At 43.2% G+C, this 26,957-nt stretch overlaps 1 protein-coding gene across 1 annotated transcript in view; it reads left to right on the top strand.

The window, feature by feature from the left end:
- The window catches only part of LOC122551992 (carboxypeptidase O-like), a 46,659-nt gene extending 23,901 nt beyond the window's left edge, over window positions 1-22,758 (top strand). Inside the window, exons 6-11 of the mRNA XM_043694554.1 lie at window positions 1,062-1,166; window positions 5,040-5,150; window positions 5,280-5,370; window positions 13,559-13,761; window positions 16,452-16,536; window positions 22,329-22,758. Of these exons, the coding sequence (XP_043550489.1) occupies window positions 1,062-1,166; window positions 5,040-5,150; window positions 5,280-5,370; window positions 13,559-13,761; window positions 16,452-16,536; window positions 22,329-22,600 (867 nt within the window). The 3' untranslated portion in view covers window positions 22,601-22,758. The remainder of the gene's footprint in view (window positions 1-1,061; window positions 1,167-5,039; window positions 5,151-5,279; window positions 5,371-13,558; window positions 13,762-16,451; window positions 16,537-22,328) is intronic.
- The last annotated feature ends 4,199 nt before the right edge of the window (window positions 22,759-26,957 follow it).

The following is a 26,957-nucleotide window of genomic DNA, read 5'->3' as shown; positions in this document are numbered from 1 at the left end:
CAGCTACCCCACACTCCCAACGCCCACCTTCCACCCTCCTATTAATCTCTCAGCCCCATTCCCTCCCCCCCCCACTACAATTCTGGTGATGGGCTTTTGCTCGAAACATCAATTCTCCTGCTCTTCGGATGCTGCCTGGCCTGCTGTGCTTTTCCAGCGCCATACATTTTGACTCTGAATTCCAGCATCTGCCGTCCTCATTTTCCCCACCAACCTTTTTACAATCAATGTGACAATACTTCCCCATATGTTCTACCCCGGATCATCTCAGTCAGCTTCCCAATTACTTAGGGTACTTTTGCCAAGTACAATGTTGTATAATTGAGATGAATAGTTGATACTGCATGTGAGAATACACTTATCATGTCTATCTGAGCTCAGTTAGTTGGCGTTAAACATCCTGCAGAGAAATTTGATCTTTGTTCCTCTAGACTATAACTGGATTTGAAACTCAAATCTCAGGAAGTCAAAAATAATGTGACAACATCTCTCCTACTCACACCTTTGAGAAAAGGAAACTTTCATATCAAGATCTTGGGATTCACTTCAACCCTGGTCACTGGAATGGTAGAATTGTATTTCCAAAAGATACCAGTTGAATTGGGAATGATTGGGATTTGGAAGGGACGTGCTTTGAAGTTAGTACCTTGGGGTGAAGATTACCTTTCAGAACATCACTGGGTCACAAATGGAGCTCTTTGATTGTCTGAACCCATTAGATATAAATAGTCTTGGTCTGCTGTACTGCAGCGAATGACAGACATGTGTTGTATACATTTTAAGATGTTATTAAGACAATAGATATCATCCAAGCAGGAAACCTAAAGTTTGTAACAAGGTTATTTATGTCCTCTACAATGGTTCCTCCAGCCAATATATTGGTCTCTGAGTGGACACTGGAAATTTCCAGCTGGCAAATGCCTGTCATTCTATCGCACTGGCACCAGAGCCATTGCTACACATCATTCTTCCTCCTGCGAGATGCTGTGATCCCAATTACCTCACACAAATACAACATCAGAACCAATGGCCCCTTCATCTTCCATTTGTTTTGTTTGCAGATCAGTAAAAAATCCGATAAACCCAAGAAGATTATCTGGATGGATTGCGGAATTCATGCCAGGGAGTGGATTGCTCCTGCTTTCTGCCAGTGGTTTGTGAAGGAGGTGAGTGTCCCCTTACTGGAGATCTGCAACAGGAGACTGAATGGGTGGGCCAGGGAGCGGGGTTGGAAGAGAGGAGGTGGGGGAAGGGAATAAACAGGGCAGATCAGGAGAAACCTTCCCCCTTACTGGATGCTTTAATAACCAGAGGGTACACCTTTAAGGTAAGATGCAAGAGGCTTAGAGGAGATTTGAGGAAATGATTTTTCGTCCAGAGGGCGGCAGGTGTCTGGAACTCACTGCCTATAAGTGCGGCAGAGGCAGGAACTCTCAACACATATAACAAGTATTGAGATGAACACTTTGTTATGGACCAGACCAAATCGCCTCAAAATATATTAAGAAGATAGCCTGAACCTTAACTTTTTATTATTTTAAAAGTAAGTGTAAGGCATTGCATTCCAGCTGTAATTCGATTGCTCAAACCACTCAACCTTAAGCAAAACACAGTTTATTTTTGCACTGTAATTAAAATACAGAGAAAATATAAGTAAAAGAATTGGCTTCACTGTAACTCTGTCAAAATGCTTAACAAAATAATATATATATATATATATTAGCTACTACTAAGTAATTACTTCAGTATAGTAACATCCCATAGTTAAGCCCTTGGCAAAGAAAAATTCAGGAAAATGTGAGGACTGCAGATGCTGGAGATCAGAGCTGAAAATCAGCCCTGAAGAAGGGCTTATGCTCGAAACTTTGATTCTCCTGCTCCTTGGATGCTGCCTGACCTGCTGCACTTTTCTAGCAACACATTTTTAAATTCAGGAAAATGGCTAGTCTCCATTGTCATTCTAGCAACAGGAAGAGAACCCCAGTTTTTAGCTGTAACAGAGAGAGGAATAAAAGCTTCCACATCCACTTTCAAAACCCCGGTAACTGCAAAAAGATAAAACTAAAAACTCTCATTCTGTGGGAGTTTGATCCCACCCATTCAGGCTGCATCTATTGTTCCAACTTGAAAGGAAAACCCAGGGCTTCAGAAGATGCTTACTTTATTGGCTTTGAGCATACCACTATTCACCTCTGTCTTAACCTTTCTTCATGTAAAAAACTCAGGACAAAATGCATCTTTTAAAGCTGTAGTATTGTCACAAGAGGATTTTGGGTAATCCAAGATGGAGGATGGGAACAAATTGTGGCTGTGCGAGCTCCTCCTTTTTGAGGTATTTTAGGTGGTAGAGGTGATTTCCTCCAATTCCAGGAGCAGCAATTACTGTTTTATATGGTGTTCCATTGTTTTGGAAATTTGGGGAGAAAAAGATCAAAATAACGGCACTTTAAAAAGGAGGAAGGAGAAAGAAACCTACAGTGCTGTCTGACACAGCAGTGGATCTGCACAGCTACTGCCTTTGCTGACGTGGAGGAGCATGTGTCAGAGAGCTCACAGCACAGGAGCAGATAAGTGCATGGTTTTTAAAACCCCCTTGCCTCTGCTGTTGACCTGTCCCTTCTCCCCCACAGACCTAGCTTGTCCCTTGTCAGTGCTGAACCCAAACCCTCCAGACCCATTACCCATCCTTAGCCCTTGTTGGACCTGATTTCTCCTCCACACCCCGACCTGCCCTAAACATTTGCTTTCACCCTTTTACATCCTGGCACCCTGCCCACCTAGCAACCAACCCTCCCAGCACCCTAACATCACACAAACCTCCAGTACTGGTGGCTTGACTACAGATGTCAATGTGTACATTCACATTTCACAACATAGCAGCTGATGGCTGCGAAAAGGGGATGTGGCTTGTCTTCCTCTGACAGTTCTATGCTACAAGTGAACTGTTGGAATGGAAGTATGGCTCCGCATTACTGAGAGACCCCTGCTCTACTCCGAGCAGAATCTCCTCTGAGGAATGCAGGCCTTCCTTCTTTCTTTAAAAAGAAGGGCTAGAGTGATAAAGTCTGCAGGAGATTGCCACTCCATGGAAAATCTGTCCTGGGTATTATCAATGAGCAGATAATGAACTGACTTTACAGATAATACAGAATAATGGTGACAGTGTTTTTTTTATGGCAGCTGCTTTGCAAAAGAATATACTAAGTCACAGATAATATCAGATCATGCAGAGAAAGCAGTTTATTTCCAATAAAAAGGCATTGCTCAGAGACCTCAAGATAAATAGCATTTGAGATTAACGCTGAGAGTCCAAGATAGTTCAAGCCAGTTGAGCTAACAACAAATATAATTATATCCAGTCATATCATAATAAGGAAAGTTAGTATAGAGAGCTGCTGGTCGAAGCTCAGGGAGGACAGAACTGAATGGCCTAGAATTTGGATCATTTTTGACAACACACTATTAACATTAATGGCATTTACCTCTTGGAATCTGACCTTTGTCTCAGGATTTAATGCATGGCAGATTAAAGTGCAAAATATTGAAGCTGGGATTTGTCATTTGCTGATCTGCAAAGATTGTAGTGTGGACCCTCCCTCCAGTTGCAACTCCACTGCCCCATAAAGCCAGCAATCATTGATCTGACAGTTTTCCCTTTTGAACTCTATTATCTATATAGAGTTTAGGAGCTTTCACCATCTCTCAGTGATATACAAGGTAAACAAAGCATGTGCTTACCTCTGTACCCATGACTAGATCTTTCCTGGAACAGGCCTCCTATCTACCTGCAGAGGCTTCAGTTTGAGAGGCATTATTCCACATCCAGGGTGGCTGATCAGGAGTCTGTGCTACTGTAACTACCCATCACAGGCAAATTGCAAGGAGTTACAGATTGACAAGCAGGTCTGCCTTTTTTCAGATGTGCTCTGAATACACTTTACTGAGCAGCAAGTCCCAGAGAAGGAACTTACACCTGAAGTTTCTCACTCAGTCAGGGATGCTATCCACTGTGTCACAAGGTCTTCACTATCGATATTAGAAGCCCCATAAAGAATTAACCCCTGTTCAATGAGGTGTAACAGCCTTTCTAGCCTATAATCACTGGCTCTGGACTTCCCAATCATCAGGAATACCCTTCCTGAATTTACTCTGTTTAGTCCTGTTAGAATTCTATAGGGGCCTATGAGATCCCCCTTTATTCTTTGAAACTCCACTGAATATAGTCCTAACCGTTCAACTGTCTCTTCATATGTTAGTCTTTTCAACCCAGGAATTGGTCTGGAAAACCTTCATCACATTCTCTCCATGGTCAGAACATCCTTCCTCATATAAAGAGACCAAAACTGCACGCAATCCTCCAGTTGTGGTTAAGGGCCTGTACAACTGCAGCAAGGCATCCCTGTTGGTGTACTCGAATCTTCTAGCTACAAAGGCCACCTTACTGTTTGTCTTCTTCACTGCCTGATGCAGTTCATGCTTACTTTCAATGACTGGTGTATAAGGACTCCCAGATCTCATTGCACATCCCCCTTTCCCAATCTACCACCATTCCAATAAAAGTCTGTCTTCCTGTTTTTGCTACCAAAGTGGATAACATCACATCAACCCACATTGTATTAATTTGCTATGCATTTGCCTACTCATTCAACTTGCCTAAATCATACTGAAGCACCTCTGCATCTGCCTCACCCTCCCACTCAGTTTTCTGTCTATAACAATAATAATTTAATCATTAGCATTGGTGCCTGTGGTTGCATTTCATTGGCACGCATATAAACTCCTGGGCAAAAGTGAGGACTGCAAACCAGAGTTTAGATCAGAGTGGTGCTGGAAAAGCACAGCAGGTCAGACAGCATCCGAGGAGCAGGAAAATCGACATTTTGGACAAAAGCCCTTCATCAGGAATTGGGTCCGGCCTAGACAACAAACACTAATCAACAGTACTGCTTACAGTCAGGATGAGGCTCCTTGAATAAAGCTCCATCAAATACTTCTAATCTTCTCTTTCTATAATCTCACTTTGTGTGCGTATGTGCCAGATACTAGAGACATACACTGCAGACCCTCAAAAAGATCGTTTCCTCCAACATATTGACTTCTATGTTCTGCCAGTTCTGAATATTGATGGTTACATTTACTCCTGGACAACAGTAAGTACAAACCCAAATTGTAATTATGTAACGCCTACTGAAACACAATTCCTACCTGCAAATCTGTGAAACTTGCCTCAGTGTAGTTCATCATTCTACACTAAGTCTAAAATCCTTCTCGATTTCTAGGATCGTTTATGGAGAAAATCCATGTCTCCATGTGACATCAGCTCTTGCTTTGGAACTGATCTCAACAGGAATTTTGATTCACATTGGTGCAGTAAGTAGTGTTCTCAAATCTTCTCTTTTGCATTTACATTATTCTTTATTTAGGAATCAGCCATCCTCTCCCTCTATTGGTTCCTGTCTTCCCATCAATCTGTTGACCTTGCTACTATTGTAGATCACAGTGTGGAAGTTAACCTATTTGAATCTTTTAAAAACCCTTTCACAAACTGGGGTCAAGTTTAAGTATAAAATGAGAACCTCGGGCACGGGGCATGGAGTGGGAGATGGTTATCATTTTGAAATGCTAAACAAATATACGGGCAATTCAAACTGAATTAATATGACATGCTCCTGTTGAATGAATTAATTTTACCCACAGTCAAAACTTGTAAAAAATTAATTGAATTCAGCATCTGACAAAAGTCTCTGCATTCTGAGTTGCATTAGCTGTGGTATCATCATATCAATCCCACTCTGGAACAGATTTGGTGCTTTCAGTTTCAGAATCATCCCTTCACAACCAATCATAAGATGGAGGAGCAGAAGTTGGTTGTTTAGCCAATTGAGTCTGTTCTGCCATTCCATGAGATTAAGGCAGATCTAATAATCCTCAATTACACTTTCCTGCCTTTTCCCACCATACCTTGATTCTCTTACTGATTAACAATCTCCCTCAGCCTTGAACATAATTAGCTACATAGCCTCTACAGGTCTCTTCAGCAAAGAATTCCACAGATTCACTACCTTTAGAGAGAAGAAATTCCTACTTATCTCTGTTTTAAATGGGTGACCCCTTACTCTGAGATAATGTCCACTGATCCTAGACTCAGTCACAAGAGCAAACAACCTGTACCCATGTCAAGTCCCCTAAGAGCCTTGTATGTTTCAATAAGGTCTTCTCTCATTCTTCAAAACTTCAATGAGTATATGTTCAACCTACTCAACCTCTCCTAATAAGACATTGATGAACCTCCAAATCATCCTATTCTCCATTCTCTAAATTACATGTTTCTCTTTTTCTGAATGATCTGATAGCAGTTTGTGTGCTAATAACATGGTTAAATTTGATGATGATCAGGTTGAGGCAATGCAAATGGTTCCATTCTTTGTGAAACCTTTATCTCCATCAACCATCCAGCGATTCGAACTGGCTCAAACATAATCCTTGAATAGCCTGTTAAGTTCACATTCAAAGATTGAACTACAGTATTAAAACTGACTGATATAACTGTTATATAAATGTTATTTCTTCATAGGCATTTCTTGATATCATTGGTTCCAAGGAACCGGATCGTACCACACACTGATAGCTGCATTCTTACATATGTACCACACAATGGATCCATTTCTTCACTTTATCCTCATTCATCCAACTGTTGTTATGGGCGTGCACACATCCTGCATTTGGATTTGGATTTTAGTCTGATTTTATGTTTGAAAATGACTGTAGTTTTTAATTTTGTTGCAGGCCTGAACCTTGATTTCTGTTATCATCCCAGTTAATGCTGATTAGACTGATCCCAGAATGAAATCTGGCTTCATCGATCATATTCAGTTTTAAATTTAATGTGGCTATCTCTGACTGAAACATAAGCACGCAGGCTGCAGATATAGTTTTAAAAATAATTTGATTTGTTACACAAATGAAAACTAAAATAAAAACAATCCAAGCTATCCAAGTACAGCAGAATTTAAAAGAATTTGAAACACAAGACAAAAGAAAATCCTATCTATTCCCCAATGCCCACCATTTTAGAGTTATTCAAAAACCAAAGAAAATCGTCCTTCCTTGTCCATGATTTGCCTTAACTGTTTTTTCTCAGATCCTTCCCTGTGAGCTGTGAGTGAATATTCACGTGAACAAGAGCTTAAACTTTCTCAGCCCTGAACAACCTGCAAAATTCTAAACATTCCTGATCTGGACCTTTCGCAAAATACACTCTTGCATTGAAGTAACTTATTTCTTAACTGATCTGAATAATCTCCTTTTTCTGGAAGAGGCTATGCCGGCATTTGATTTCACCCAAATTGCCTTCAAAATTCCCCAAACTTTTCCAATTTCCTCATTTTTCAAGGCTGAGATTGATTCTTGCTTGTTCCAATCCCATAAGTAAGTTAATTTTATTCAAAGCTTTCTCTCGCTTATCATTAAACCCTACATTATAAATAAACTTGCATCAATATGCCAGGAGGCATAAACTGGTTTAAAAAATTATAGTTCCAGAAATACTGAACCAATTAGTTCACAAATGCAGACTCATGCCCAAATGTTACATTTGAAATCCAAACTATAAAATATATGCTATTAAAGATACCTTTCCCATAAGGTTTATGCCTGTGGTTTTCACTAGAACTGCTTTCAAGCCTTTCCACTCCACAGTTTGTTTTCTGGGCCTACTCATGGGTGTTTCTTTATTCTTCTGTTATTCAATTGTGAGATGTGGGCTTCATTGGCTTGGCACCATTTTGTTGTCCATCCCTAGTTGCCCTTGAGAAGGCAATGATGAGCTGCTTCCGTGAATCTCTGCAGTCTATTTGTTGTAAGTTGACCTACAATGCTATTCTGGAGGGAATTCCAGGATTCTGAGCCACCCAGGTTGCTGATATGACGTAATGGGCACTTGTTGTTTATGCCGCTATCTGATGATGAATTGCTAAACATTGGTCAATTGGAGGTTCATTGGTAGTCTTAAAACAATTTTGGTCTTCAGCAGACTTTCTGGCTGCACCAGCTATGCATTGGTCTGAAATCTTCACTGGACGTAGGAGTTGATTGGGCCCACTCAAATGTGAATATCGGCATTGCACTTATGCTGACAAAGGGATAATTTTCAAAGATGCATCCCTATCTGTTCTTCTCAAGATCAGAGAAGTGGTTGGTCTGTATTCTTATGAAGGAATTGGTCTTGGGAATCCTCCTTTGGACAGGTTTCTTCTATTCTCTCACCAATTTTGCAGGAACACTGAATTCCTAAAGTGCAACACCATTGTTTGGTGATTTGTTTTTAATTAGAATGTGGGTGTCACTGGCTGGCCAGCATTTATTACCCATTCCAGGTTGCCTTTGAGAAGGTGGCAGTAAGCTGCCTTCTGGAACCGCTGCTATAGCTAGACCCGCAACGCCCTTCAGGAGGGAATTCCAGGATTTTGACCCAGTGACAGTGAAGGAACAACGATATACTTCCAAGTCAGGATGGTGAGTGACTTGGAGGGGAATTTGAAGGTGGTGGTGTTCCCACATATCTGCTGCACCTGTCTTTCTAGATGGAAGTGGTCATGTGTTTGGAAAGCATTGCCTAAGGATCTTTGGTGAATTCTTGCAGATAGCACACACCGTTGCTACTGAGTGTTGGTGATGGAGAGAGTGGATGCTTGCAACTGCGCTGACCTGAATGGTGTTGAGTTTCTTGAGTGTTTTTGGAGCTGCACCCACCCAGGCAAGTGGGGAGAATTCCATCAGACTTTGGCTTTGGGAAATGGATAGCAAATGATATGACTTTTACTTTGACACAAGTCAAGGATGCATTTCAGTTCATCCTTTTCCTTGCACGTTCTTCCTTGTCTTTAAACCCCTGCGCAGAATCTTGGTGACAAAGCCTGCTTGATTCCGTGCGCTGATTTATAAAGTGAGTAAAATATATATTTATACTTGTAAAGAATCCATTTAGAAAGTGGAAAATTGAAGCTGATGGTTAATGTGAGAAACAGCATTTCTCACCAGAGAAAGAAGGGAGGGGGCTGACCTAAAAGCCAAATGTGGGCCAAAACATAATTTTTGGCACCAAGAAAAATAGGATTGTCTTACACACTAGGTTGACTTCCACGCTTCAACCTCCAGTATTTATTCAGCTCCGCTCCAATCGAGCAATGTAACATTACCTATTTAATATCTACAGAAACGCTCTGAAGTAAAATATCTGTAAAGATATTTGCTGATCCAGTGCTCTGAGTGTACTTGGCTATTTTCTTCCTGTTTATCCAGTTCTGATTGTGGCTGCTTAGTATTTCAGAATTTTAAGTCAGAATGGGACAGTGGAGCAGTGAGAGGTTAGAATTTGTCAGTGTGAGGCAGTGCAAAAACAACAGGGTGTTTATCTTTCAGCACATACATCGCTCATTGTTCTTTCTGGTGAATTGGCTGTGTTGAATTTTTAATTAGCGCGCTATTTGCACATGGAATCATAATCTTGCTGAGCTCGCTTCACAGATTGTACAATCAATTAGCTGGCCTCTTCCAGTGATTGTACAAGTCTTCCTCCAAATAGAGGACCTGCACCAGGCAGAGACATCAAGTTAGCTTTAATAGCATAAACTGGACTGTCTCAGTCACTTCGGGAAACCCCAGGCTGTACTTTGTACTCTTTAGCTTAATGTTTCAGTTGTGTGTGCTTGGTGTTAAATATGTATGGTACACTGCCTCCATCTAGTGGCTATGATGTGGGGAATGGCTTTAAGCCCAACAGACTGTCAGGGCAGAAACAAAAACTCAGCAGGTTATAGAGACATACAGATGTACAGCACTGAAACAAACCCTTCCGTCCAACCCGTCCATGCCGACCAGATATCCCAACCCAATCTAGTCCCACCTGCCAGCACCTGACCCATATCCCTCCAAACCCTTCCTATTCATGTATCCATCCAGACCCCTTTTAAATGCTGTAATTGTACTAGTGTCCACCACATCCTCTGGCAGCTCGTTCCATACATGTACCACCCTATGTGTGAAAAAGTTGTCCCTTAGGTCTCTTTTATATCTTTCCCCTCTCACCCTAAACCTATGCCCTCTAGTTCTGGACTCCCCCACCCCAAAGAAAAGACTTTGTCTATCTATCCTATCCATGCCCCTCATGATTTTATAAACCTCTATAAGGTCACCATCACCCTCCAAAACTCCAGGGAGAACAGCCCCAGCCTATTCAACCTCTAGCTATAGCTCAAATCCTCCAACCCTGGCAACATCCTTGTAAATCTTTTCTGAACCCTTCCAAGTCTTTCCCAAAATGCAGCATCTCGCATTTATCTGAATTAAACTCCATCTGCCACTCCTCAGTCCATTGGCCCATTTGATCAAGATCCCATTGTAATCTGAGGTAACCTTCTTTGCTGTCCACTACACCTCTAATTTTGTTGTCATCTGCAAACTTACTAACTATACCTCTTATGCTCACATCTCAATCAGTCATATAAATGATGAAACGTAGTGGACTCAGCACCGATCCTTGTGGCACTCCACTGTTCACAGGTCTCCAATCTGAAAAACAACCCTCCACCACCACCCTCTGTCTTCTACCTTCAAGCCAGTTCTGTATCTAATTGGCTAGTTCTTCCTGTATCCCAGGAGATCTAACCTTGCTGACCAGTCTCCCATGGGGAACCTTGTCGGATGCATTACTGAAGTTCATATAGATCACATCTACTGCTCTGCCCTCATCAATCCTCTTTGTTACTTCTTCAAAAAACTCAAGCTTGTGAGACATGACTTCCCACCACAAAGCCATGTTGACTATCCCTAATCAGTCCTTGCCTTTCCAAATACATGTACATCCTGTCCCTCAGGATTCCCTCCAACAACTTGCCCACCATCGATGTCAGGCTCACCGGTCTATAATTCCCAGGCTTGTCCTTATCACCCTTCTTAAATAGTGGGACTATGTTAGCCAACCCCCAGTCTTCCGGCACCTCACCTGTGACTATCGATGATACAAATATCTCAGCAAGGGGCCCAAGCAATCACATCTAGCACTTCCTCCTCCACAGAAACCAGATGTAACATTTCAACTCGAGTGCCTCTTCTCCATAAGGACTGCAGGTGCCAAAAATCTGAAACAAAAAAATATAAATTGCTGGAGAAACTCAGCAAGTCTGACAGGAACTGTAATGAAGGAGGGTCACTGGAACTCGAAAAGTTAACTTTGCTTTCTCTGCACAGATACTACCAGACCTGTTGGGTTTCTCCAGCAATTTATGCTTTTGTTTCAGATCTTCAGCATCTGCAGTCCTTTGCTTTATTTTAGACCTTTGCTTTATTGTAGAGGGAGGAAATCCGAAAGCTGATTGAGACCAGATCGGAGATCAGCGGGCCAGGAATTCCACAGCATTGGCTAGTGTTTCTCAGTTTAATTTTCAGGAAAACTCGGTCTGGGGAGGAGAGGTTACCCTCTCAATTGAGGCAATTAGGGACAATTAAGACCCTTCTCCCACCCCCATCGCAAATGGACCCCCACACTGAGGCTGATTCATGGTCAGTCAGTGGTAGCAACCTCCTGGTGGGATTGTGTTAGGTACAGTCAGTGAATCATCTCTTTAGGGACTTACCTCGATGTTGTCCACTTGCCAAGGCTCTAAAATCATGGACCCCTCTCCATGATCACAGCCTGGCAGCTGTGGCCGTTTCAAATAAGTTTTCTTTTAACCTAATCTTCAGAGGAACCCCTGTTGGGAGGTGGCCTCTTCCCTCTCTCTCTCGGTGTAGGCACTGGCAGATGCCAGTTCAGATGTTGGCACTGCCAATCAGTTATCATTGGAGGACCTCTCTCTGGCCCTCTAGACCTAGGAGAACTCTCACCTTGATTTAACATCCTCTGCCCAATAATTATAGCTTGGCAAACTTGTGTTAGGTGATTACTCTTGACAAGGTTCTCAGTTGGGTTCAAATTTGATCCAGATGTCTGGAGTCATAGTCACAGAGTCAAAGAATCAGTCAGCACAGAAACAGACCCTTTGGTCCAACCAGTCCATGCCGACCATAATCCTAAACTTAAATAGAGTAATAGAGATGTACAGCATGGAAACATTCACTTCGGTCCAACTCGTCCATGCCGACCAGATTTCATAAACCAATCTCGTCCCATTTGCCAACACTTGCTATCCCTTCCTATTCTTATACCATTAAGATGCTTTTTAAATGTTGTAATTGTACCAGCCTCCACCATTTCCTCTGAAAGCTTATTCCATACACGGACCACCCTCTATGTGAAAAAAGTTGCCCCTAGGGTCCCTTTTAAATTTTCCCTCTCTAACCCTAAGCTATGCCCTTTATTTCTGGACTCCCCCACTGCAGGGAAAAGACCTTGTCTATATACCCTGTGCATGCCCCTCCATGATTTTATAGACCTCTACCTGTCTGCACTTGGCCCACAACCCATTGCCTTTAGTCCTAATCCCAAATAGAAAATATAGGCCGAGAAGAGCCTCAGTTGAGCTAGAGTTGGTGCTGTCTCCATTTGACAAAATCCCCATGATGCGATAAAACTGAGCTGGCATTCAATTCCATTAGAAAGTCCATGTGGTGTTAGAAATACTTCACACTGGTCCTGTTCTCCTACAGGGAACGTGGGATGTTGTTCCAAGAAAGTTCACTCTGAATTATTATGAATGTACCAATTTATTATATGACATAGGAGCCTACATTACACTTTGTGTTAACTCGTCCCTCAATCTGCATTATAGTTTGGAATATCCATCATTCCCAGGGTTTGATGGTTTCTGGACTATGCTGTCTGCAAATAAGGTTCCTTTGTCCCAGATAATCTACAGAGCGACTGGGTAGTTGCAAAATCCAAAATTTAGACTGCCACCCGTCCTGCAGATGCTCTTGTTTGTTTATCTGTATAAGGGAATGCAGGTGTCACTGGTTGGGCTCATTTATTGCTCATTCTGAAGAGATGGGCGATGAGCTGCCTTCTTGAATGTGCTGAACTCCTTCAGGTAGATGAGCACCCCTAACAATGATAAGAAGGGATCTGGAATGAAAGCAAAACACTGCATTCTCCCAGTACTGCTGACCCCTTCCTTTACAAATACAAGCCAGCCCCCTTCCAGAATCCTCACTCCATCCCTACAGGGAAGCAAAGTGAAATAGAAGCTGTGGTCCTTGTTTATTCACATCAAAGAGTCACGCAACAGGAACTTCCATTCACAAGACATTTTAATGTGGTAAAGCATCCCAAAGAGCTTTATAGAGTAATGTTCACATGACACTTGGTACCCAAAGAGATGTCAGGACAGGTGTATAATGGCTGGCTTGAACAGGCAGCTTTTAAGAAGCTTCTTCACGAACCAGAATGATGCAGAGAGGTTCACATGGAGAAAATTGCACAACTTGTGACCTCAGCCGCTGAGGGGCAATGGTTCACGGTGAAAGTTCTGGGGACAGCATTGGCCAGAATAAGAGGAACCAAGGGATGGATACATCGATTTATGCTTTCCTTTGAAACTGTGTATTTCATTCTTTGCTTCAGGTATTGGCGCTTCAAGAAACTGCTGCTCGAACACCCACTGCGGCTCAGCACCAGAGTCTGAACCAGAGACTGTTGCAGTTGCTACTTTTCTCCAGGACCATCTACATGATATTTTGTGCTACCTGACCATTCACTCCTACGGACAGCTGATTCTTACCCCCTATGGGTACACAAACACAACAGCCAACAACCACGAGGAAATGGTGAGACCTTTTCATTAGGCAGCGCGGATTGGCAGTCTAAACTTTGGATTTTGCAACTACCCAGTTGCTCTGTAGATTAGGCATCAGATTATCTGGGACAAAGGAACCTTATTTGTAATCAGCATAGTCCAGAAACCATCAAACCCTGGGAATGATGGATATTCCAAACTGTAATGCAGATTGAGGGATGAGTTAACACATAGTTTAATGTAGGCTCCTATGTCATATAATAAATGAGTACATTCATAATAAGAAATAAAATGACTTGCATATGTGTAGAATCTACTCTGACCTCCAGATACCTGAAAGTGCTTTACAGCCAGTGATGTGCTTTTGAAAGTGTAATCACAACTGCAGGAAATAAGGTAACTGATTGGGATCCAACAAAAGGCAGAACATTAACCAGCAGGTCATTTGTTCTGGTGAAGTGGGTTGAGGGATGAATGCTGACCAAAACTTTCGGGACAGGTGGGTCCTCAGGTCCACAGCTCACCTGAAAGACGTTGCCTGTCTCACACTGCACTGAGGTGTCAGCAGAGATTACCCATCCAGGTCTTTGAGCCCACAATGTTGAGCTATGACTAGCACTTTTTGATCTTCAGCTCCATTCAGATATAGTGACTGACAGTCAATCACTTAGACAATTTGTGTTGTATTGAGAGATGGGACACAAGCTCACTCAGTATCTAGTCCAAAGCAGATTATGATTACAATCCATATTGGATCATTTACAAAAACTGTCCATTTTAAAACCATCTAGTGACCCATTTCCAGGATCATTTTAAATCTTCTTGAAAACAATCCGGGATCAGGGACCAGGGCTTCAAAAAGAGTTAGACTGTGACCATTTGCAACTCTTTGTTCATTGAAACATCTGATGACCAAAACAGAGGGAATGAGAGAAGCAGTAAATCATTTTATTTCACCCTATCTCCAGATAGCAAGTATTTGGAGATATAGGACTTGATTCAGGTTGAGGTAGACCAGCAGTGAGTTGGTGATTGCAGGGGTATGTGTGCTTTGGGAAAAGGGGGAACAGTTAAACTGAAATGGAGACAACATACTCACTTTGCTTCATCCCTGATCTGCAATGTTAAATTGCTGTTTGCAAGGCCACTCACCAGAGCTGGTAGGGAATGCCCTTCAATAGTGTGTAAAGAATGGAGCCTGAAAAAGCACAGCAAGTCAGACGGCATCAGAGAAGGAGGGGAGTCAATGTTTCATGAGTGCTGATGAAAGGTTCCGACCTGAAATGTCAACTCCTCCTCTGATGCTGTCTGACCTGCTGTGCTTTTTCCAGCTCCACTCTTTACCCACTCTGACTCTGCAGGATCTGCAATTCTCACTATCTCCAATGCCTTCCAATATGCAAGCCAGGATCTGATCACCTCTTTGGGAGCCAATCAGCAAAGTCATGGGACTGAAGGAGATCGGGGCAGGAGAGTTTTCAATTGCTGTTTCACTAGTTTTTCCTGTGGGCTGGTTTTCTTTAGGGAAGGGATAGTGGGAGGTGGGCTTGTATGTCCAGGTCCCAGAAGGAAATCCGGGGTACCCATGTTCCAAATCCAGCCCTTCTCTTACATGACTAGCAGGGACCATTCCTGAATTGCATGAACACTTTCACTGCCAGGGTCAGACCTTGCTGCTTTCATGTGCCATTCACAAAGTTGTGCCAACATTGCAAAGACCCAGTCATATCAAGAAAGGCTTCTTCCACCTAGCTGCAGGACTCACACTCACAATTGAACTGCAGGTAATAGAGTCATAAAATAATAGAGTCATACAGCACAAGAAACCGATTCTTTGGTCCAACCAGTCCATGCCAACCATGTTCCCAATCTAAACTAGTCCCACCTGACTGCGATTGGTCCATATCCCTCCAAACCTTTCCTATTCATGAACTTATCCAAATGTCTTTTAGATGTTGTAACTGTACCCAAATCCATTAATTTCTCTGGCAGTTCATTCCACACACAAACCATTCTCTGTGTAAAAAAAGTTGCCCCTCATGTCCGTTTTCAATCATTCTCCTCTCACCTTAAAAATATGCCCCCTAGTTTTGAACTCCCTCATCCAAGGGAAAAGACCCTTGCCATCCACCTTGTCTGTGCCCCTCATGATTTTATAAATCTCTACAATGTCACCCCTCAACCTCCTACACTCCAGGGAAAAAAGTCCCAGTATTTCCTGTCTATTTTTATATCTCAAACCCTCCAGTCCCAGCAACTGTAGTATAGTAAGTATAGTAAATCTTTCCAGTTTAATAGCATCTTTCCTATAAAAGGGCAACTAGAACTGCACACAGTACTCCAGAAGAGGACTCACCAATGTTCTGCATAACCTCAATATGACATTGCAACTCATATACTCAAATGTTTGGGCGATGAGCGCATGTGTGCTAAATGCCTTGTTAACCACCCTGTCTACCTTCTTTTGTGAGAAGAGAGTTTCTTGCATTAGTACCTGTGTCGAAAAGAAGGAGCCCTGCATGGATAAGAGAGGTCTCAACGGGAGAGAAAAGGGAAAGTGGTTCAAATCATTGTTATAAACATGCACGATCAGTTCACAATAGAACTGGAGATGCCTTCCCCTGAGACTGTATATTGACCAGAGCTGAGCTTGTTCTGAATTCTCGAGTTCTTCTCTGCAAGGGCCTCCTGCTTGAGCAACGCTGTCCTGTTATTTTGCAGATGAGAGTTGGAGAAAAAGCAGCCGATGCTTTGGAACGGAAACATGGGACCAAGTTCAAAGTGGGGCCTTCCTCCTGGATCCTCTGTAGGTTTCACCATTTATCCTATTGACCTGGCTGTTTGCTCCGTGTGCATCTCACTTTGATCAGTTCAGATCTAGAGACTCTCCCAATATAAGCTTCTCTGAAGCTGAACTACAAAGCAATTCTGCTTATTTTATCACAAAGGAAAGAGCTGTTTTGCATTACAATGGTCAATATCATTTAGAAGGGTGAACTCCCCCTTCAAGGCAAGCCCCAGATTGAAATGATTATTCATTTGAAAACTCTTGAGGGAAGTGCAAATAGTTCAGCAAATACTATGGGGCACCAAAGACATCTAGTCAGGTTATAAAATGTTCAGAACTTTAAGAATGCAGTGTTGTGCATTAAGGAAAGCTGTAACGTGAGGTGATAATACCTGGCAAATCTAAACCAGGCAGTGAAGCAAAGTCCACTGTGTACATTTAATAGAAAAGAAAATTGTAAAAAGAGAAAGCAAAGATGAGATGTGAAAGGCAGTAAAGAATTATGATCTCTAAATGCTCGTGGGGTGGTTAGTTAGGTGGGGAAGGCTGGGATTGTTATACCAAGGGAGAGACCAGGAAATGGAGACTGAGAACTGGGGTGCTGAAGATGAGGCCAAACATGAGGCCTTGAGGATTAGATCACAGGCCATGAGTCAAGATTGAGTGCCTGAGAGCTTAGGATAGGAATTCCCTGGAGCAAAGGTCAGGTACCAGATGTCATTTTGCTGAAGCTGGGTTGGGGTGTTGCGAGTCCTTTTGCAAAGGTGCACGTTAGGTCTGGGGTGAGTTGAGGGGGGAGTAAAGGAGGTTACGAGGCACAAGGGTGGTGAGTGAGGCACGCAACATGGAGATTGGAAGAATGCAGAAGATATTTGGGGGGTGGGAGAGAGAGAGAGAGAGACAGAGAGAACCTCAAGAGGAGGGAAGAGCGTAAAAGGGAAACTACAAAAAGGAATGATTTGGAGATGTCGATCTTAGATTGGGGTGTACAAAGTTAAAAATCACACAACACCAGGTTATAGTCCAACAGGTTTAATTGGAAGCACACTAGCTTTCGGAGCGTCGCTCCTTCATCAGGTGATAGTCGAGGGCTCAATCCTAACACACAGAATTTATAGCAAAAATTTACAGTGTGATGTAACTGAAATTATATATTGAAAAATTGATTGTCTGTTAAGCCTTTCATCTGTTAGAATACAGTGATAGTTTCGCTTCTTTCATGTGTAAATCACAAAACCTTTTTTAAAAAAGTTTCATTCTCGGGTTAGCTGTTAACAATGGGTGATAACTAGACAATATGTTGAAGGTGTTAGCCTCCTGTGTTCTCTGTCTATGCCATGATGTTTAGATTGATTCTAATCTAAAAAGTGAGATAACGGAGTTTTACATGAATGCATGCAGTTTTTGAGCAAAGTACAATGTAACCCTGCAAGTACAAATTCACCCCACAAAATATATGTGTGCATGTCAGTCTTTGTCTGTGTGTGTGTGTCTGTCTGGGTTGAGAGTTGTGAGTGTGAGAAAGTGTATGTGTGTGTGTAGTGAGTGCAGAGTGTCTTAAGTCTGTAAGGGGGTGTATGTGTGAGTGTGGGAGTGTCTGTGTCTGTAAGGGTGTGTGTGGGTGTCTGTGTGCGCATCTGTGTATATGTGTGTCCGTGTGTATGTGTGTATAGGAGTGCCTCTGTGTGTGTGTTTAGGAGTATCTGTGTGTGTGTATAGTGCAATGGTGATCACCTGTAATATGACATGAACCCAAGGTCCCGGTTGAGGCCCTCCCTATGGGTACCGAACTTAGCTATCAGCCTCTGCTCGGCCACTTTCCTCTGCTGCCTGTCCCGAAGTCCATCTTGGAGGATGGTCACCCGAAGGTCCGAGGTCGAATGTCCTGGACCACTGAAGTGTTCCCCAACTGGGAGGGAACACTCCTGTCTGTTGATTATTGTGCGGTGCCCATTCATCCGTTGCCGTAGCCTTTGCTCGGTTTCCCCAATGTACCATGCTTGAGGGCATCCTTGCCTGCAACGTATAAGATAGACAATGTTGGCTGAGTCACAGGAGTACCTGCCATGTACAAGGTGGGAGGTGTTCCCATGCGTAATGGTGGTATCTATGTCCACAATCTGACACGTCTTGCAGCGTCCACCATGCAGAGTTGTATGGAGTTGTCCTGAGAGCCGGGCAGTTTGCTACGAACAATGATCTGTTTGAGGTTTGGTGGTTGTTTAAAGGCAAGCAGTGGAGGTGTGGGGAAGGTCTTGGTGAGGTGCTCATCCTCATTGATAATGTGTTGCAGGTCACGCAGAACATGGTGTAGTTTTTCAGCCCCTGGGAAATACTGAACAACGAAGGGTACCCTGTCGGTTGCAGCCCCTGTCTGTCCCCTGAGGAGATCATTACAGTTCCTGGCTGTGGCACGTCGGAACTGGCGGTTAATGAGTTGGGCATCATACCACGTTCTTGTGAGGGCATCCCTGAGAACTTCCAGATGCCCGGCACGTTCCTCCTCATCTGAGCAGATCCAGTGTACACATAGGACTTGTCCATAGGGGATGGCTGCTTTAATATGTTTTGGGTGGAAGCTGGAGAAGTGTAGCATTGTGAGGTTGTCTGTAGGTTTGCGGTAGAGTGAGGTGCTGAGGCGTCCATCCTTGATGGAGATGCATGTGTCCAAGAATGAGACCGATAGTTGAGAGTAGTCCATGGTGAGTTTGATGGTGGAATGAAACTTGTTGATGTCACTGTGTAGTTTTATCAGTGACTCCTCACCATGGGTCCTGAGGAAGAAAATGTCATCAATATACCTGGTGTATAATGTTGGTTGGAGATCCTGCATAGAGAAGATCCTGCATAGAGAAGAAATCTTGTTCGAACCTGTACATAAAAATGTTGGCATATTGGGGTGCAAACTTGGTCCCCATGGCTGATCCGTGTGTCTGGATGAAGAACTGATTGTCAAAGGTGAAGACGTTGTGATCGAGGATAAAGCGGATGAGTTGTAGGATGGTGTTTGGAGATTGGCAGTTGTTGGTGTTGAGTACTGAGGCTGTTGCCGCGATGCCATTATTGTGGGGGATGCTGGTGCAGAGTGTGGAAACGTCCATTGTGACGAGGAATGTTCCCATTTCGACTGGTCCATGGGTGCTGAGTTTCTGTAAGAAATCCGTAGTATTGCGACAAAAACTGGGGAGCCCCTGAACAATAGGTTTCAAGATGCCTTCAACATAGCTGGAGAGATTCTCACATAGGGTCCCATTGCCCAACATGATGGGACAGCCTGGTGTGTTGGCTTTGTGTACCTTTGGAAGGCAGTAAAAGTCACCTACACATGAAGTACGTGGGATGAGGGCGCGTAGAGGCTGATAGCTAAGTTCGGTACCCATAGGGAGGGCCTCAACCGGGACCTTGGGTTCATGTCACATTACAGGTGACCACCATTGCACTATACACACACACAGATACTCCTACACACACACACACACACACAGAGGCACTCCTATACACACATACACACGGAGACACATATACACAGATGCGCACACAGACACCCACACACCCTTACAGACACACACACTCCCACACTCACACATGCACTCCCTAACAGACTTAAGACACTCTGCACTCACTACGCACACACGTACACTTTCTCACACTCAAAACCCCCAACCCAGACAGACACACACAGACAAAGACTGACCTGCACACATATATTTTGTGGGGTGAATTTGCAGGGTTACATTATACTTTGCTCAAAAACTACATGCATTCATGTAGAACTCTGAGCTCAAAAACTGCATGAATTCATGTAAAACTCCGTTATCTCACTTTTTAGATTAGAATCAATCTAAACATCATGGCATAGACAGAGAACACAGGAGGCTAACACCTTCAACATATTGTCTAGTTATCACCCATTGTTAACAGCTAACCTGAAAATGCAACTTTTTAAAAAAAGGTTTTGTGATTTACACATGAAAGAAACAAAACTATCACTGTATTCTAACAGATGAAAGGCTTAACAGACAATTAATTTTTCAATATATAATTTCAATTACATCACACTGCAAATTTTTGCTATAAATTCTGTGTTAGGATTGAGCCCTCGACTATCACCTGATGAAGGAGCGACGCTCCGAAAGCTAGTGTGCTTCCAATTAAACCTGTTGGACTATAACCTGGTGTTGTGTGATTTTTAACTTTGTACAAAAAGGAAAGAACAATTTCAAACCTGCCAAAAAAAATAACAAACTGCTCACTGGGATTGAGAGATCACTCAGGTAAATAACTAGTTACAAATGAATGTGGATTGCTTCCTTAACACTACAAACGTTCAGGAGCTACTATATGGGAAAGTCCAGTGGATGCTATTGTAATGAACATTAGCACATTGTTCGATTTAAATCTGAGACCACAAAATGCAATACAGTGAAAAGGGCAGTAAGTATCTGATTTAAATATTCCACTGCGACTATGCGATACAACCACTTTAACTCTAACTTCATCAATTCAGAAGGTGTGTTTGTGGTGATAGCTTTTGTATATAAAAGTGCATGTATAAAAAATTAATGTGTATTGTGCTTTAAATTTCAATGGAAGATTGACAACGATTGAGGATTTTGATGAGGACCCTTCAGACAAAAGAAAATATTCAATGCTTTGACCAGGAGGTGCCAAAGGCTTTGTTAAGGTCACAGAAGGAATTGACTAGAAATTGAGTAGGGATGAGCAAGTGCAGAGAAGCTGGGTTGGCTTGAATATGGAATACCCTTTCACTTTCACGTGCACGCCATTGTTGAAGAACAGTGAAAAGCTTTTACAATGTCTGCCTCTTATGACGCCATTTTAGGTACAAGTACCTAGGGTTTAAAGCCAAGAAGCCTGAGGAGATTTGATGGCTTTATGGATAAATACTTTGAGATAAAAAAAAAGGAAAGAATGGGTGGGACTGTGGTGAGGAGAGAATTTTAGGATCCCTACAGTGTGGAAGCAAGCCATTCAGCCCATTGAGTCCCCACCAACCCTCTGAAGAACATCCCACCCAGACCTTACCCTATGCTTGTAACCTTGTATGGCTAATCTACCCAACTGCACATCCCTAGGCACTATGGGCAACTTAGCATGGCCAATCCACACAATTTGCACATCTTGGAGAGGGTAGGACTGACTGGATTTCTCTTGGAAAGAATGAGCACAGACCAGATGGTATGTCAAGGGGTAAAAGAAGAAGGGTGGGATAAGGGGACCTGGAAACTGGAGAAGAACCAGGACCCAAGACTTCTCTTCATGGCCCTGGTTCCAAGGCAGTTTTCAGAAAGGTGGTAATTTAACATGGGACCTCAAAGATTATGTCAGAACAGAGGTGAAACACTTGGTCAAAAAAACCCGAGGTTTTAATCGTCAACTTAAAGGGGGAGCGTGATCTAGAGGGGAAACGAGTGTTGGGAGAGAGAGCTTCCAGAGTTTGGGACTAAATAACAAAAAAAAAATGAACAGCGGATGCTGAAAACCAGAAACAAATTGCTGGAAAAGCTCAGCAAGTCTGGCAGCATATGTGGAGAGAGGGCAGAGTTAACATTTCAGATTCAGCGTTCTGAGGATGGGAAAATTTAACTCTGCTTTCTCTCCACAGAAGCTGCCAGACTTGTTGAGTTTTTTTTCCAGCAATGTTTGCTTTTGTTCCAGAGTTTGGGGCCTAGGCAGGTGCTGTCTTTGGATTTATGGTACTCATTAAAGGAGGTTGTATAAGTTGGTGTTTAATCAATGGAGGATGGTACATCCGGTCAGCTCATGTATTGAAACATCTCCCCTTTCAGATTATTCGTCTGGCTCCTCACGGGACTGGGCAGGGGAGGTCGGGATTGACTTTTCCTATACCTTTGAGCTCCGAGACAATGGGACCTACCAGTTCCTGCTCCCAGAGGATCAGATCCAGCCAACCTGTGAGGAAACCATGGCTGCTGTGACGACCATCATCGAGCACGTACATAACAAACATTTCCCGAACTCCTCTCCGACCATTGTTGCTCTCTGGTCGGGTGTTCTGACCCCGTGCTTATTAAGCTTGTACTTTGTGAATTCGCCGTAGGAAAGAGAGGGCTGACAGATAACCTGATGGACCTCTCTAAATAATGAAGGGCTTAGCTAGGATCGATAGAAAAAACAATGATCTTCTGGAAACCAATAGCCATAAAAATATAAGATACTCACAAATAAATCCAGTGGAGAATTCAGGAGAACCCTTGTTTTTTTAACATAGGGAGTGCTCAGAATGTGGAACATGGAATTTTTGGGGTTTATCTATTTCCTGGAAAGCAAGTGATGTTTATGACAGAAGAAGGAATAGAAGGAAATGGTGATAGGATTCGATGAAGTGGTGTGGGAGTTAGTTTCTGTCGTCCCAGCATCAACCTGTTGGGTAGTACTAAACCAATATTACAATCACAGCTGTCAGATGGGGCTCAGTGACACTTTCAAATCCCACCTCACAGGCTTGAGCACAAAACCAAGGCTGGCACTGCCGGTGTAGTATTGATGAACTGCATCACTACCAGAGATGCCATTTTTAAGTTGGGTCCGTGATTTTCCTCTCTGTTAGATGTAAAACATCCTCATCTTTTGATAAAGGGCTGCAGAGTTCTCCCTGTGTCCTTCACAATATTGATCCTTCAGCCACCAGGTAAAACAGACACCCTGGCTAACAGAAAACCAAAAAAAACTGCAGACGCTGGAAATCTGAAATACAAACTGAAATTGCTGGAGAAACTCAGCAGGTCTGGCAGCATCCGCAGAGAGAAAACAGGGCTAACGTTTTGAGTGCAGTGTCCCTTCTTCAGAACTGATAGTAGATGGGCAAATGTGGTATTTATGCAGATGGCAAGGAGCTGGGGGGAGGGGTGGTAAAGGAGTAAATAGGTAGTTGGACATGGAGCCTAGAAAGAGAGAGAAAGGCAGACTGATAATAAGTCACTGTCATCAGCAAAAATACCTCCTTTTCCCAACTCCTATTAATTCTGAAGAAGGGTCATTGGACTCAAAATATTAACCTTGTTTCTCTCCACAGATGCAGCCAGATCTGCTAAGTTTCTCCAGTAATTTCTGACCTGATCATTATCTCATGACTGTTCATGGAAACATGCTGTATGCAATTTGACTGCCCATTTCCTACACTGCAGCACTGACTTGCATTTGCAAAGTGTTTTCTTATTTGAGCAACTCTTTGGGATGTACTGTTCTAGTGAAAGTAGTTATACAAATGTAATCTCAATTTTTCTTACAAATGCGGGAGCTCACAATAGTTCGAGGATTGAACTGATTCACTGTGCCTAACAGTCCACAACTACAACAGACAATGCTAACAATGCTGTTGCAGTGTCTATTAATACATCTTTGAATCTCTGTTAATACAAAATACAACCCTCAATGCAAGTCACGCTAACTGTCCGAATCCCTTAGCATTCTAGACACAAGCAGAGGATAGAGCGTTTGTAACTGATTTCTGACTTGCTAAAATGATTGAATGAAAACTTCAGGGTCTTGCTGTAATATTATCTGCATTATTCAACACTGAAAAGTCAAATCCCACAGGCAACATTCCCATGGAAGCAACTGAACAGGAACAATTTGCATTACTTGTTCATCCATCATCATTCTTGTGATAATCCTATAATCTAGGAAAGCAGTGTCTTCTCCAGATAATTTTTGAATAATATATAAACTAGAGCAGTCAATCATTTGTGACTTCTGACATTTAATAGTTTAAATCCCTTAAGTTGGTGCCCATTTGAAAAGGGCAATCATAGAATCCCTACAGCGTGGAAAGAGGCTATTCAGCCTATTGTGTCCAGACCAACCCTCTAAAGAGCATCCCACCCAGAGCCAGCCCCCTACAATATAACTCTGCATTTCCCATGCTAACCCACCTAGCCTGCACATCCCTATACACTGTGGGCAATTTAGAATGGCCAATTCACCTAACCCGCACATCTTTGTACTATGGGAGGAAACTAGAGCATCCAAAGGGAACCCACACGTACACAGGAAGAACATGCAAACTCCACATAGGCAGTCACTTGAGGCTGGAATCGAACCTGCACCCTGTGAGGCAGCAGTGCTAACTGCTGAACCAGCGTGTCAATAGATCCTTCTAATACTAGCATTGACCTAAATGAATATTCCTTGCTTTTATTTCAGATCTCCAGCCTCTGCAAGTTTTTTGTATTTGTTCATGGATTGGGTCATGGCCAGCATTTATTGCCCATCCGAATTGCCTATTGTGCCTTTGTTTAATTCATCACATTCACTGCTGCCTCACAGCGCCAGAGACCCGGGTTTAATTCCCGCCTCAGGCGACTGACTGTGTGGAGTTTGCACATTCTCCCCGTGTCTGCGTGGGTTTCCTCCGGGTGCTCCGGTTTCCTAAATGTAGGGGTATGGGTCTGGGTGGGTTGAGCTTCGGTGTGGACTTGTTGGGCCGAAGGGCCTGTTTCCACACTGTAAATAATCTAAGCATTTATACTTCTTTTCCAGGTATGCCTATCTTGTAGAATCTCTGTTCTTCTCTCCAATGGATTTCTTTTTTAATCTTTCAGTTTGTTCACATTCATTGCTTTCCACTTCCCTCCTGGTGTTTGGTAAAGTATTTGCCAAAATTTGGTTTCACAGCCAGTGCCCGTCTGAGACAGCTGCTCCCTTTCAATCCTGAGATCTACACTGTATACTATGAGTCACCACATGCACATTCCTAGCCTCTCTCCCCATCAGTGCTGTCTCTATGCTGTCCCGGTCCCCTATTTTATTCATCATCTCGTTCAATGCTTTAATAAGAAACATCTTCTCAACCTTTAATGGCTTAAAGAACACAAGCTCCAACCATTTGCAGGCATTGATACATCTCTGGATTCTTACAACACTCCCTTTCCTTCTGATTCCATCCCATCTTCTAATCTCACCTTTTGTCATGTATTTATGTATTCCTCTGATCTTTCTGACGCTGAATGACCAACACACAGCAAAGCACTTAGTTTTAGATCTTAACATCAAGCTTTTCTTCCATCGCCCTGGCCTCCATATTTGCTCCTTCGGCTTCCACACAGATCCTTTCACCCATCCACACTAGTCTTCCCCCACTCACACAGCAAACACCCCACCTGGACCCTCCTTCTGGCTTTTAACATGACATGGACTGCCTTAATTTATTTGTGCCTCTCCCCCACTCTGTCTCCCTCTAAATTTGCTACACACTTTTCTCTCAGATCTAATCCTGACTTTGTTATCAAACACGGTGGCTCAGTGGTTAGCACTGCTGCCTCACAGCACCAGGGACCCAGGTTCGATTTCATCCTCAGGTGACTGTCTGTGTGGACCTTCTCCCTGTATCTGTGTGGGTTTCCTCTGGGTGCTCCAGTTTCCTTCCACAGTCCAAAGATGGGCAGGTTAGGTGAATCGGCCACGAGAAATGTGGAGTTATCGGGATAGGGTCGGTGGGTTGGTCTGGGTGGGATGCTCTTCAGTGGACTTAACGGGCTGAAGGGCCTGCTTCCATGCTGTATGATGGTTTCTATGACAAGGCTTGTTTGTGAACCCAACCTTGCAGAGGCTGATGTCAACTCTCAGACAGCTTCTCCTACCTCCCACTGAACGCTGAGCCCACCACTCAACATCAAGCCATCCTTTCTCAGACTCTCATTGACCTCATCTCCACCCGAGATCTTCCCACCTCATTGTCCCACAGTCTGCATCTAATTCCTTCCCAAAATCTACATAATGGGACTATCTTTGCAGACCAATCACTCCAGCCTGCTCCTGTCCCATTGAACTGATTTAGAGTCATACAGATGTACAGCATGGAAGCAGACCCTTCGGTCCAACCTGTCCATGCTGACCAGATATCCCAACCCAATCTAGTCCCACCTGCCAGACATGGCCCATATCCCTCCAAACCCTTCCTATTCATATACCCATCCAAATGCCTCTTAAATCTTGTAATTGTAGTAGCCTCCACCACATCCTCTGGCAGCTCATTCCATACATGTACCACCCTCTGTGTGAAAAAGTTGCCCCTTAGGTCTCTTTTATATCTTTCCCCTCTCACCCTAAACCTATGCCCTCTAGTTCTGGACTCCCCCACCCCAGGAAAACACTGACTATTTATCCTATCCATGCCCCTCATAATTTTGTAAACCTCTATAAGGTCACCCCTCAGCCTCCGACGCTCCAGGGAAAACAGCCCAGCCCGTTCAGCCTCTCCCTATAGCTCAAATCCTCCAACCCTGGCAACATCCTTATAATTCTTTTCTGATACCTTTCAAGTTTCACAACATCTTTCTGATAGGAAGGAGACCAGAATTGCATGCAATATTCCAACAGTGGCCTAACCAATGTCCTGTACAGCCGCAACATGACCTCCCAACTCCTGTACTCAATACTCTGACCAATAAAGGAAA

Source organism: Chiloscyllium plagiosum, chromosome 7 (genome assembly GCF_004010195.1).
Source record: "Chiloscyllium plagiosum isolate BGI_BamShark_2017 chromosome 7, ASM401019v2, whole genome shotgun sequence".
Classification (NCBI taxonomy): domain Eukaryota; kingdom Metazoa; phylum Chordata; class Chondrichthyes; order Orectolobiformes; family Hemiscylliidae; genus Chiloscyllium; species Chiloscyllium plagiosum.
Note: the sequence above shows the minus strand (reverse complement) of the source record. Positions and strands in the feature narration are given on the sequence as shown.